The 15,125-nt window shown below is 34.3% G+C and overlaps 1 protein-coding gene across 1 annotated transcript; it reads left to right on the top strand.

The window, feature by feature from the left end:
* Positions 1–12,544: 12,544 nt before the first annotated feature.
* On the top strand, positions 12,545–14,735 carry LOC145107758 (transcription factor BC1-like). Its single transcript, XM_079044711.1, has 8 exons — positions 12,545–12,889; positions 12,983–13,153; positions 13,275–13,340; positions 13,461–13,529; positions 13,621–13,707; positions 13,804–13,998; positions 14,097–14,195; positions 14,322–14,735. Exons 1-7 carry the CDS (start codon positions 12,623–12,625, stop codon positions 14,184–14,186), a joined length of 945 nt encoding a protein of 314 aa, XP_078900837.1. The 5' UTR covers positions 12,545–12,622; the 3' UTR covers positions 14,187–14,195; positions 14,322–14,735.
* The last annotated feature ends 390 nt before the right edge of the window (positions 14,736–15,125 follow it).

Raw genomic sequence — 15,125 nt, 5'->3', positions numbered from 1 at the left:
TCATTGTTTAAAACAAAATATGATAATATACAAGGTATAAGGATATATATGGGGTACATCTACAAAGTACCATGTTATATATGGGGCACATCTACAAAGTACCGGAATTATATATGGGGTACATCTACAAAGTACCAGATTTTATTTAAAAAGGGTACATCTCCAAAGTAAGGGACAATAATAAATAAAACATAGCAGTATATAAAACTCACAACAGTATCGACTGAGGCGTTTAGAGTACCTGATTTCATTAGTTCTGGTAGTCTTCCTAACAAATAGAACAGCGCCACATAACTTCCTAGTAACATGAACATTCAGTTAAAAGGGGGCCTATAATGCTAACTTTATGACTCCTTAGTGTATACATTAGGGATATATATTAATAGGATCCGACAGGCAGTAGGATGTGTGCTTTCCGCTTCATTTCATGTTCCTTGTTTGGTTGTGGGCTTAGAGCAGATTCATACACTCTACTATCTATTCGTTCTTAGTTATATATATATATATATATATATATATATATATATATATATTCTGTATACACCAAGTAATCATAAGGAGTAACAGGTATGGGTCAGGTCATAGCATACAATTTCAGTATACCATATTCTAGTACAAAAACATACTTTTCGGTTAGAACATTAAGTAAGTGAAACTAGAAACTTATCTGTAAAAGGTTTGATACGCATTATTAAACCAGTATAATTTAAAGGACCTTAAATGGTTAATTCTATAATACTTTAGCTTACACATCAGGGTTATACATAATTAATATCCGATAGGCAGTGGAATGTGTGCTTTCCGCCTTACTTCCTGTTCCTTGTTTGGTTGTGGGCGTAGGGAAGATTCACACAATCAACTATCCGCTCGATATTAGATTATATATAGCTAGTATAAACTAAGTGATTATAGAAGGAACTATTGTGGTTACCATTTTTACTAAAGGAAATATATGATTTTCTTAAAGAATAATTTTATCAAATAAAAAGAACTATTACAGTTAACTCCGTAAGTACCAAATGAATACGTCAGGGTTATATAAAATGAAGATCTAACAAACAATGGGATGTGTGCTTTCCGCCTTACTTCCTGTTCCTTGTTTGGTTGTGGGCTTAGGGCAGATTCACACAATCGATTATCTATTTGATCTGGATTGTATATAACTTGTATCCATTTAGTACTCATAGAAGGAATTGTAGAGTCATTTTTACTTATCATTCATCACATCAGAAAATATAGGATTTTCTGGAGGAACATGCGAAATTTTCTAAAGAACTTACAGTTTACTGTTCATAACTAAAATACTTATGAACTCACCAGCTTAAATGCTGATCTACTCTTTCAAAATAACTTGTATTCTCAGTAAACTAGTAGACAGGTAAGCACACTGGGATTCAGAAGATGGAGTATAGTAGCTTCATGTCTTGTTTTGTTATTTACTTTTGGAATCAATCTTTTGTGAATCACATACTCTATAAACAATTTAATATTAATGCAATGGTTGGTTGTTACTTTGATTACTATGATGCATGTGTTGTGATACTACATATGACGTCCTCCGCCCCCGAACGTTTTCGTCGTTCCGGTTTGGGGGTGTGACAGAAAATCCTGCACCCCTTTTAGACTCGAAAATTGTTCTTTTGTCTTCAAAAAATGGTTCCAACTTCATCTCTTGTTAAATTTTTGTACAAATAAATTAATTCTAAAAACTAATCTATTACTTACAAAAATAAAGCAAGAAAACTAATCTATTTAATTTATTACATACCATATGAATAAATAAATTATTACAACAATTTTTATAAAACAACCAACACAACAACACAATGGTCCTTGGCTGGTTTATGCACTCCATATACATCAACATACACATAAAACAACCTTTGCTTTTCTAAGACAACTTTAAATGACAAAAGATGGATGAAACTTTTATCACATAAAAAAATAACAATTATAAAGTTGTCATAGAAAATATGTATGAACTTATTTTTATACAAAAACAAGTTATCCATATTCTCCAAAAACTAAGATTTCCAAAAATAAAAAAAAATCTAACCAAACTTGCAAGGTAATTTTGATACCAATTGTTGGGTTTAAGTTCAAAAGTAGTTTCATACACTAGAAAAATATGGCAATGGAAGACTTTAAATTTTGAAATAACGTAAACATTTTATACCCACCAAGGTACTCATTGCAATTTATAGAAAGATAAAATATCAACCATAGAAAGGATGAAGAAATAACAACCTTTGTTGTTCTTTGGATTCATTTGGGAGGCTTGGAACTTGATGAAGAATGTGGAACCTTTGAGACACCAACAATAACTCAACTTGATGTAGATGCTAGTCCATAAACTCTTAGCTCTTAAGCTTGAAGTTCATAACCAATATGAACTTCAAGTGAGAAAAAGATAAGCAAGTATTCTTCAAGTTTTTGACCAAAACTAGAGAGAAGTGAGAAGGGGGAGAGAGGTCACGTTTTTTACACTACAAAAGCACGAAAAATGAAAGCCTTCATCTTATGGTCTTAAAGCAAAGGTAATACCCATAAGGTCTTAGCACTTTAAGACCTACCATGTCCCTAATGTTCCCCATAACTTTAAGCCATGCTTTTTTTATTTAAATAATCAAAAGGCCATGCTTCTTTTATTCAGTCTTATAAATATATAAAAGAAGACAAAAGTTTATAAATTTTGTAAACTTCTTTTATAAAATATAAACATTGGCTTTTGGCTAAAAGAAAAAAGTCTTTCTAGTCCAAAATAATGTACATGACTTAATAAATCATACCATATGATATATTATGTTACTTGCAATTGAAAATTAATATTTCCATGTAATAAATAATTTCCAATTAAATTAAAGAGTGTGATTGAATATTTATTAAAATCAATTTCTAATAAATAATCAATTATATTAAGTTGTTAGTGTGACCCATTAGTATCATATGTTAATTAGCAATATCAGTTTAATATGACTCTTGAGAATACTAGACCTTTCAATAGACAATGTCGAACTGCACACAACCCTCTCCACCAAGATTGAAATGTTACAAGAGGACTTAGCCACTGAAAACAATATAATAGATGAACTGGCTGAGAAGAATCAGAAGACCAAGGTACTATCGGTGAAGCTAAAGAATGCTACCCGGACCATTGCCCAAATTGAAGATGAGAGAGCTTTGGTTAAAGGGTGCATTTCAGAAAATCAACCAATACTCGGTGCAAATGGTTGAAACATGCGATTCCTCGTTCACTGTCTCCATTAGACAGAATCCCTCTGAAAAGCTTCAACTTGTGTTCGCAATGTTAAATCAAATACAGGGTGTTTTGGGAAGCGAGGCTTCTGCAAAACAAGGGGGAGAGGAGGAAGAAAAGTTTAAGGCTGAAGCTGATCGGAAAGATAATGAAGCTTCCGGATCAGGGAAAGACAAAGACAAAGGAAAAGGGATCTCTAAAGAGGATGATGATGAAACTCCAAAAATGACCGAGTTTGAAAAAATTGCAATGGAGAAAAGAGACAAAGAGCTTGATGAGCTCAATGCTCTTAAGAAGAAGTTTGAAGTAAAAGAAGTTGATGCCAAGAAGGCAAAACTTGTGCTTGAAACTCAGAAATCATTATTTCCAACTTGGTCTCTTGAGCACATTCAGAAGGAAGCCATATATGATCTGAATCTCTACTGGCTGGAGCCCGTAATCTCTTTTGACTTAATCAATGATGTGAAATGTCAATTTGATTTTCCATCACTTCGAGGGAACTTCTCTTTCGATGTTTCGAATTGATGGAGAAATCCAATATCTCCGACAATGCACTAAATTGAAAACTCTTTTTGTTTTACTTGAAATATGCAAAGTCACAGCATCATACATGGAGCTTGAAGAGAATTATTGCGTTGAAGGTTGGGCTTTCAGACAGAGGACTTCTTGAATATTCAATTTAGAGGATTTCGAGGTACCAATCACGAGCGTCATGAGTTTACATTGGTTGACTTGCCATTTATGAACCCCTGTGATTGGTTGTCTTTGTTCCATATTGTGGCAAAGGATGTTTAGAAGTTTGAGCCTTCTGTTGAACACTTGAGGCGGACGATCAAGTGTTATATACTTGAGATTGCGAAGATGGATTTCGAGATCGCATCTGTTTTGAAGAAGATGCCAATTGTAAAGACCGAAGAGCAACTAAAAGACATCCAACACTTGAAGACATGAATTATACGAAAGAAGCATTAGAGTATTGTTTACAAGAGAAAGGAAGGAGAAACGGTTCAAAACTGCATGTTCTTTATGAGGGACAAACACCTTTACTCTTCATCTGCTCTCAAAACGATCTTATCCTCTACCGAAGCTCACAAAGCAAATTCCACTGTGGACATCAAGTGTGCTGCTGATATGATTCGTTGGTATCTGTCAGTTCGGGGCTCTCTTCTAAAGATAATGCTGAAGATCTTTGTTGTGCAAAGACTACCATGAAGACCTCCTGCCAATTTGACACAAAGGGGGAGATTGTTAAGATTATATGTGTTGTGTCAATTGGTTGTATTACGGAATTTTGTGTATGTACTCCGATTCCGAAATAGGCATGTCCATCTTTGAAATCTTAGCTTAGCTCGTCTATATATAGTGCAATGTCCCCTTTATTTTGTACCGTTCTTTCAGTAATCATTTCTGCACTCATGGAATAGTTCCGTGCTGTGAACTGTTCTTTGTGCTTATTAATACAGATTGAGCTTATTTCATTCATATCAGTCGTGTTACCTGATTCGTTTTAGCATTTCGTATTGAATATAGAATCTATCGGTCTTATCAATATATATATATATATATATATATATATATATATATATATATATATGTATATATATATATATATATATATATTATAATCATATTTGTCACACAAATAATGGATTTTTTAGAGTGACTACATATACCAAACGTCACACAATCATTGTATCACTAAATATACAAAAGGCTACACATTTACTTGACTTTAAACCATATAGTCACTAATTTTAAAACCTAAGGCCACTCATTGCTTAGTTGTAAGTGACAAAATCCCCTAAAAAACCGAATGGTTATGTCACCAAATATAGAAAAGGGTACACAAACATCATATTCATGTGGCAATTAAATGAACTAATGTCACTCAAAATACACTTTTTCAAGATTACTAATACATTTGTCCACTCTTTTTAACACCTGAGGCCACTCATTGCTTAATTGTAAGTGACGTAATACCCCAAAAAACAATGGTTGTGTCACCAAATATACAAAAGGCTACACAAACATCATATTTATGTGGCAATTAGATGGACTAATGTCACTCAAAGTACACTTTTTCAAGATTATTAATACATTTGGCCACTTTTTTGAACACTTGAGGCCACTCATTGCTTAATTGTAAGTGACGAAATCCTAAAAAAAACCAATGGTTGTGTCACCAAATATACAAAGGGCTACACAAATATAATATTCATGTGGCAATTAGATGGACTAACGTCACTTAAAATACACTTTTTTAAGATTATTAATACATTTGGCCACTCTTTTTAACAAATTAGGCCACTCATTTCTTAATTGTAAGTGAAGAGATCCCCTAAAAAAACCAATGGTTGTGTCACCAAATATACATAAGGTTATAAAAACATCATATTCATGTGGCAATTAGATGGACTAACGTCATTCAAAATACGCTTTTTCAAGATTATTAATACATTTGGCCACTCTTTTAACACCTTAGGCCACTCATTGCTTAATTGTAAGTGACGAAATTCCCCAAAACAACCAATGGTTGTGACACCAAATATACATAAGGCTACACAAACATCATATTCATGTGAAAATTAGATAGACTAACGCCACTCAAAATACACTTTTTCATGACTTTTGAAACCATTTGGTCTCTCATTTTATGCCTTTCACCACTCTTTTTAAATGGATACGACCACTAACTCGCTAATGTGACTATATGTACTTTATGTCACTCGACCTTCAGTCACACAAGTAGTGAAAAGGAATGTGTGGTTGTATGCATATAGTCACTCATTTGTCGTGTGATGGAAGACTGTTTTTGTACTAGTGCAATACATTGCAATATTTTTATTACAAGTTACTGTACCAAAATATCAAAACTCTAACGATGTCATAATCGATACACAACATATGTTACAGCGTAAGGACCTAACGTCCCTGAACAGTAATGGAAGTCTTGTCTTCAATTAATCAACTTCCTATTCAAACCTTTAGCAGTCTTAACACCGCTACATGTGATGTATATAAACCGAGTGGGTCAGGTTGGGAAACCTGGTGAGATACCTAAGGTTTCAATCCCACAATAATTTAATGACAATAGATCATATATCTCAAACATGCAAAACCATCTATTATAAAAAAAATATAGATATATGTTATAGACATAAGACAATCTACCCTTAGTACCCATCCTGTTGATTCTCACATACTGGTCCTATAGCAATGATCCTAAGGGATCCATCCTGATGGTTCACTTTTAAACAACGAATCCACAATACTAATTTAGGGATTCCTTGACTGTAATTGAGGATCAATAAAGACAAAAAATGATAGAAATGGATTACACCAATGAACACACAGTGAATACACCCCAGATAGTATGCTTCATCAACAAGTACAGGTAATGAGCCTACTACTTTTCCACTTAACTGTCTAGACTGATCAGTAGCACCCCTCGTCATCTTACTCCGGCAAATAACTTGTCATTCTTTGGTCTGATACAGACCGGTCATCCAAGCGCCTATCGACTGCCCGATATAGACATATTCCATTTCTGGTTGTCCAAAAAGGAGGGGGAATACAAATATAGTACTCCTATACGTAATACGTACCATGTAAAGTCATCAATGTCATCGAACAGAGTTCTACTCTCCAATCCCATCTCACACATACTCATGATAAGATGCTACCCAATATCCAAACTTAATTGAATTAAGCTTCTCTTTTATGTCTTAGGGTATAACTAAACAAAATTGTGATACTCTTAATCATCCCAAAGTTCATGTCTATGTAATAACTTTACAATATAGGGTAAATATATCATCTCTTCAACTCAAACTAGGCGTCCTTTATAAGTTTTATCTTATCACTAGGCAAGACTACAATATACATAATCAACTTCTAATACTAGCTAGGTTAAGGCAACATTATCCTAATTTAATGTATATATAGAGTATTAGGTATTAATATACATTAATTCTTTCCAGTAATAATAATTTTATTATTATTATCATGTAATAATATTATATGTACATCTTAACACATATAGAACCATATCTGGTTCCTACAACATATAACATCGAATATACCTCTAACACATATTCCATTCAATAATCATATAATTCACATTTAAACTTTCAACAAATATTTAATACTTTTATTAATAATTTTATTAAATCATGTTCATCAAGGTAAATGTGCACTCACATGATTTAGGTGGATGATCCTCAAGAAAGCTAGCTCTACTACTAGTATATCAGTTTATCCCCTTTAACAACCTAAGTACGAAATCACTATGCCTCAGTATTTGTTTGCATTTATACATGTTTTATAACGATTTCCTGGATGATCCACGACTGAGGAGTTCTAGACGTTTCTCAATCCCTTGGGGTATAAATGGTGAATTCAAGTCTAAGGAGTTCAAGAAATATGTTGTTCCTGGCCTTTGTACTGTTCTAATGCACCTAATCCTTTGAAGATTGTCCGGCAAGCATGGTGGTACCGACACCATGCACAAAGACTGGTTGTACGTTTTGTATAGTATCTACTCCGGAAGAGATAATGTTGTTGATCTGACCGAGGTGCTATGGCAGGACTTTCGAAAGTTTTCCATCAAAAGGAAGCCTAAGGAGATCTCAAGTCTGAGATTTTGGGCTCTAACGCTCCAACAACTGTATCATGAAATATTAGAAGCCATTTCTCTCAATTTCAATCAAAAAGAAGTATATTGTTCCTTAAGGCTATTAAAACTTATAGGTTACCAAACCAATCTTCTTTCGGACCTATCGGGCATTTGCTAGAACATATGTTGGCTGCAGTTCCATCTGATTCATAATAGCTCAAACACCATCTTGAGACTTCGAATCTGTATGACCCTACATAATCTGCCCCAGTCTCGGATGACCAGCCTTCAGATGTGAACAAACCATTTTCTACCGGTGGCCGTAAGAAGAAAATGGCTAAACGAAAGGCCACACCCTCAAAAGTTAAAGCTAAAAAGAGGACCAAAGCTAGTGGATCCTCTCGACTGGATACACATATTGGTATTCGATCTGACTTTGGATCACAACTAACCCCTCCCGTCCACTTTTTCGAAGTACCCTTCGGAGTTTCAATATCACATGCACACACTCACGGGGAGTCAGCACATAATCTACCCCCCATCTTACCAAAAAGATGGTGCTGGTATTGAACATAGTCCCTTCAAGCCCCGTTGGACACACCCACGAGTCATTTTGGAAATCCATCTCGGTTCTACACATGCACAATCAGGGGCCCTACCTCTGATTCTAAGCTTTCTGAACCTGGAGCAGTCCCTTCGACTTCGAAAGCCCCAACCGGTCTGATACCTGGTTCAGGTAAAGGACGATCAGGTATTTTTGACAAAGATTGGGCTAATTTTGTAGACAGGGATCATTCTCATCATTTGGAACTAACAAGAGCACAAGTAGAGTATACGCTTATTTCAATGCGTCAAAGAGCTCTTCAAAGTCGTCTTCCATTCACTTTTCCATCTGATGAACAGACTCATCAAGAGTTACATCCTTCCGAAGAAGCTCCGCACACCACTACAGGAGATGTTCCTGATCCTACAATTGTTTCGGATGATCCTCCTCCGATGTTCACAAGCGATGAAACTCCCAAGCCTCCCTCTGACGAAAAACATTCAGATGACATAATGTTTGATGATGACAACACATATATTGGTTCTATTTCGATCCTCACATCTTTCAAGACGTTTCAGAAGCCTTCCTCCTCCAAACCATCATATGATTTCGATATTTTCTCCTGCTCGAAAGAATCCAAAGAAAATGAAGAGGTTAATTTTGATGACAACACTCAAGGCAATAAAGATCAAGCCAATCCAACTGGTAATCCCGAGCAATCCGAACCGTAAGATGATAAGAGTGATGACGATGATAAGAAGTCTGAGAGTTCTACCTTGGACACATGATGTTCGGCTGAAAACATTGCAAATCCTTTTGCCTTGTTAGAACTCTGAGACAATGTCGCAGTTGTTGTTTCCAAATTTGACTCTCTCGACTAGACTTTTGCACAACTTGATTCCAAAATTGATCAGAAGGTTACCAGTATCGACTCCAAGCTTGAACTTATTCTTAAATCTCTCTCCGAGATCAAAGATGTTGCCCCCTCCAAACTCGATCGAGCAAATCAACTCGACCAACTCATTTCCCTCTGCTTCAAGCACACTCTGGAAGAATTTGAACAGAAATACAACGATAGCCTCGATCATCACATCTCCACCACCACCATTATGCTCAAGATTCATGATGAAATGATTAGTGCTACCAACGAGCTGATCAAGCAGACTCATGTTCGTCATCAGAAACAAATCCAAAGGTTGGAGAAGGAGATTCAGAAAAAGGATGAGATGAATATGATTATGCAAGAGGTTCTCATCAAGCTGATCCGAGCCACCTTGAATATCGTTGACTTTTCGAATTATAAATTCGATGAGATGCTCGTTATCATTGATGAAACTTTTGCCCATCTTAAAGCTCAAGCTCCCACCGTCGAGGCCTATGACTCTCTCTACAAACAGATTAATATGAGCTTTCAGAGAGTGCTCGAACGCTTAAGTGAACTTCAAAGTAGTGCAAGACATGCATCGTATGTCGGTCCTTCCAATGCAAGAGGGGGAGAAGGATCTAGTCAAAGAGAAAGAAGGATCCAATGGAAGCCTGTCTCAGAATTTATACTCCAAGATGAGTCGTCCAAAGAAGATATACTGGATGTTGAAACTCTTGAACCTCTTGAGTCTGGTGATGAAGAAGATGAAGACATGATTGAAAATGGTGTTTTAGGACTTCAATCTATCAGGGAACAACCTGTGAAGATCCTTTCGTATGAAGATAAGATTAAATGGTCTTTGGTTACATGGCCATAATCGTTAGCAGAAATTTTCAGACGAAGCCGAGATATGGCAAAAATCAAGACAAAGCTAACCATTGACGCATTCCGCGCTACGCAATCTATGCTTCTACCAATCCCTGCTCCGAGGATTGTTCAGATCGATGAAGGTTCTCCTACCTGGAAACCTGATGATCTCCCTGAAGAGCCTCTTGTTCCTCCTCCACCAGAATTCATCATCATCAAATCTGGTCAACAAATCATATCTGACCTAAATGCACATCCACAAGACAAAAGAAATAAGATTGATGATGGTCTCAAGAACAAATAGATCGAGCTTTGGAAGAAAGCGTCAGGATTCAAGCACTGAAAGATAATCTGAATCCGATGTTGGGCATCTCTCCTCTCTTCCGAGAAGGAATTATTCACAATATACACTTTGTGCCCTTCATGTACTATGATTTTCCAACACAGGATGCCGATCAACATGATCAACCAATCTCTCCTTAAGGTTAATTCTACATCAAGTACACTCCTCTTCATCTGAATGATGATCCTCAAATAATCATCATGACAGAGCATGAGAGATTGAGAACCTTCTACTCCGTTAACGCACGTTCCCAAAAAGAAGTATGGTCTTGGAAGCGGATTACCAAGATCTGTGGATTCAGTAACAAGTTTCAGATCCAGTTCGATCTCGATTGTATGTTGTACATATATTATGTCTCTCAGAATAAAGAAACAACCATCACTCTCACGGATGCCGACTTTCCCTCAATTAGCCCTAATGAAATTCTCAACATTGGTGCTCACCTCCGAGAACGCCAAACAAATCTCTCAAGCATAGGAGCTTACAGTGCTGCAATCAATTTCTTGAAGCACTACGTTGCAGAGTTTTGCATGTCCGACATTTAATTTTCTCACTTGTTCGGAACCGAGAATGTTTTGGCCAATCGAAAAGAATTCTTTAGATCTTGGCGAAAGGCCCCGCTGAAGAACAAAAACTCGGATATATCTATCTCAAAAAGAAGACCAATCGAAAAGAATTATTTAGAGTTCTTGACAAATATCTAGTTCCATTAAATATGCTTCAGAAGTTCATCTCCAACATTGTAAAAAGTGATTCTCATGAGCATGTGAAGAAGAAGTTCACTGAACACCTCAAATGGTATTTGGAAGTCTGAAGTTGGCTACACAATGTCTATCTCTTTGTGTCTTAAGAAGCCAGCTGAGTTGATTGATTACTAAGTTCACTTAGGGGGAGATTGTTGATACATAAAAGTGAACCTCTAGCAATCCGAAGCCAAACCAAAACCGAAGTCATAGTGCATTCCGAGATGTGAAGAGTTTCAAAGTCAGTCTTTTTCCGAGATGAAGACATTTCCGAGATATTCATAGTTTATTTATGTAATAAAATCTGTACAAGCATTAAATGCTTATTGTCGTTTTTATTGATTGAACGGTCAATAGGACAAAATCGAGTAAATCGTGTGTGTCACTTTTTCTGACTTATCAAATTTACATTCTCCATGCAAGTCTTGTATTTTGTCTTATTGTCTCTCCTTCCTATTTAAGGAGATGATTTGTGCATGTATTGTAACCTTGAAGTAGCAATATTCTCTTCACATCAAATACAAAATATCTTGCAAGTAAAATCTCTTTCTTCAACAATCTTCTTGTTCTTAATTTATCTTCACTTTGCTCATATTCACTTTACTTTACTTAAATATTTTGTTGAATACTTTGTTGATTTTCATACTTCAAGACAAGACTGGTTTACCAGACTTGATTGGACCAAAATATTAGCAACAGACATCGATCATAATTTAATTCAAGGTTTGAGTTTTCAAACTTTGTCTGCACACTAATTCTTGCATTTTCACATATATTACATGAGTTTATTTTCAAATAAAAAATTTACATATAAAGATCTAAAAATTTAAGAAGTTTGAATTTATAAGGAAAAAAGAAAAATATTGAATTATTGAAATATAATGTTTAATTTGTTATTTTTAATTTTTTTTTATTTCGCTTTTTAATTTAAACAAATAATTTAAATAAATAAATAAATAAAATAATTTGATTCAATTTAGAAATTTAGAAATTAAAAGAAAAGATGTACTAATAAAATTGATATGCATTTATTAATATATTTATTAAATTTAAATATTATATAGAATTTAATAAAATTAAAAAAAACATAAAATAATAAGTAGAAAAAACTAAATCAAAAAATTCTTAAAAAATAACCCTCAAATACAATAAATGTGAAAATAAAATATTTATTTATTAGAATAGATAAAATATATATTTCGAATTTATTAAATGTTTAAATGAATTTTGGCTCATATCAATTTAATTATGTCTTATTTTCTCTCTCCTCGTGTTTACATATACCTGATCTCCATGATCGTTATCGACCCACATTTTGTTTTCCAAACTCTCTTGCATCTTTCAGTTCCAAATTATAAACTGCAAAAATCATAATTGAAAGTTTAAAATATGGCAGCCTTTTCATACCAGCAACACCAATCTTTTGTCCTTGATCAGACTGTTTTCTTTCCATTCCCTACCACCACCACAACCACCTCTTTCTCTCAGTTCCACGAACACCATGATCAAGTTTATGTAGCAAACAAGTTGCAGAACCCAGATTCTTCAATGTCAATAGTTCTTGATGATCAGAAAGTTTCTAGTGGGAATGATCAGTTGTTGGCAAAGAAGAGGAAGGACAAACAAATTTGTTCTCTACACCGTGCTCAGTCTAAAGTAATAACTTGATTACTTTTAAGTTATTTAATCAAATTTTCTTTAAAATGATAATGAAGTAAATAAAAATTATTTCGTTTTTTAAAATTGAAGGATACAAGCACCAAACTGAAGAAGCAAAAGAAAAGCAATGATTATCAAGAGGAAAAAAAGAAGAAGATTATACCGAAGCAAAGTTCTTGCGAAGAAGAAGGGGCAATTGGGTACATTCATGTTAGAGCAAGAAGAGGCCAAGCTACTGATAGCCACAGCCTTGCTGAAAGGGTACCCTTCTTCTACATGTTCACACCTCAATTTCCAATTATGCCCTCGTCTTATTTCATGCATATTAACATGAAATTAATCACTAATTAATATTTTTATTTTTATTTTAATCTTTTTGCAGGTAAGGAGGGAGAAAATAAGTGAAAGGATGAAGCTGTTGCAAGCCATTGTTCCAGGTTGTGACAAGGTGAGTTGTTCTTGCTTCTGTCTTTGTTTTTTATTTGAAAATAATTAATTAAATTTAATTAAAGTGGAATAATATGAGTATTTTTTCCGACAATTTCATGTGGGATTGATTGATATGCAGGTTACTGGAAAGGCCCTCATGTTGGATGAAATCATCAATTATGTTCAGTCCCTACAAAATCAAGTTGAAGTAATATTATTTTTCTATATTTTAAAAATATATTATTAAGCAAAGAACATAAAAACTTGTTTGCTAATCATTAATAAATAAATTATTTCAGTTTCTCTCCATGAAGCTTGCATCTTTAAATCCCATGTTATATGACTTTGGAGTGGATATGGAGGCATTCATGCTTAAACCTGATGAGGTAATTAATTAATTATTTCTTTATTTAGGGTTTGTGGAATTATTTATTTTATTTATTTAATAATGATTTGAAAAGTGCTGTATACTATATGTCCAGAATATGAGCAGCATGGTACTGCCAATCATGCCAATGCCAAGTGTACAACAATGTAATACCCACGGCGGAGCGTCCCCTGCCACCTTTGCTCCGGCCACCGATAACTACCCTCATTTGCCACTGCTGATTGATGCTTCAGCACCACCTAATTCACTGTTGTTTCAACAATCCCAAATGCCAAATATTCTTTCCCAGGTATCTTTTCGAACTCATGAATGGTCACAAAACAAATTATTGTTATTTTATTGTTATTTTGTTTTATTTATATAAAAATAAATAATTTAATTTTCCAGGGAAATGGACAACACTTGTGGGAAGCTGATGAACAAAGACTAAAACTTGACACTCGTTTCGCTATCAACAGTAACTTGAGTTCTTTTTAATTAATCATGGTGAATACTCTTCTTATTTAATTATTCAAATTCATGGTGAATACTATTCGTATTTAATTATTTTAATTTATATTCATTAAACATTAAACGAAACGATAACTAATTATTATCTTTAATTTGTTTCAGTGTATGTAGTTTATGCATGCATGGAGATTTATCAGCTCATCATCGTCGGCTAAGCAAATTAATCAAATTCATGTGAATATCCCGAAACAAAATAGCTTCCACATTTGATGATCATTATCAAGTATCCTTGAGGCTTGAGATATGTGAAGAGAAATTGATCAAGAACTGATCATGAACACAAGGAACCCTATCCATTATGAACACATGTTTATTTAGAATGTTTGTAAAAGAACACTTGTTAATTTTTCAATTTTAATTTTTTTTGTATTATCAATTGAATTAATTCTACAGTTAGTTACTGTTGGTCTCGACCTTTTGTGTTGGTTCATTGTATTCGGCTGTTTTATTTTGCTTTTTGTGTGGGTCTGAAATGTCAGAAAACATAAGCAATATTCAGAAAAATATTTGTTTCCATTGCTTCTTCATTGTTATACTCATAATTTAATGTGCTACATTATATAGCATACATCAGACTATATAGAGCTATGGGTATCATATAAATATACTCTGCGGGTTCAAATTTAGCCTAAACTAATATTTGAGTATTTGACAATCTTATGAAACAGACGGCTTGTTTAATTCACTGGATATATCATACTGTACGTGCTAGTTAAATTGACCAAACATGTACATAATGTTTTAAACGTCCTAAAAAAGCAAAGAGTTTGTTTTTACAAATGCATAATACAATAGTACTATCGTGATTCATTACCTTATAGATTCAAACGTTTTCTATACAAGTTAACTCGTTTATTTTTCACCTTACATTAATATTGTCTATGCTAAATTAATTAGGACACTAAA

This window comes from Lactuca virosa, chromosome 4 (assembly GCF_052849685.1).
Source record: "Lactuca virosa cultivar CGN04683 chromosome 4, Lactuca_virosa_CGN04683_v6, whole genome shotgun sequence".
Lineage (NCBI taxonomy): Eukaryota > Viridiplantae > Streptophyta > Magnoliopsida > Asterales > Asteraceae > Lactuca > Lactuca virosa.
The sequence above is the reverse complement of the archived record's forward strand: the minus strand, read 5'-3'. Positions and strand labels throughout refer to the sequence as shown.

Coding starts and splice junctions, on each gene's coding strand:
- LOC145107758 (XM_079044711.1), top strand. CDS start 12,623: ATGGCAGCCTTTTCATACCAGCAACACCAATCTTTTGTCCTTGATCAG. Junction 12,890..12,982: donor TACACCGTGCTCAGTCTAAA/GTAATAACTTGA, acceptor TTAAAATTGAAG/GATACAAGCACCAAACTGAA. Junction 13,341..13,460: donor TTGTTCCAGGTTGTGACAAG/GTGAGTTGTTCT, acceptor ATTGATATGCAG/GTTACTGGAAAGGCCCTCAT.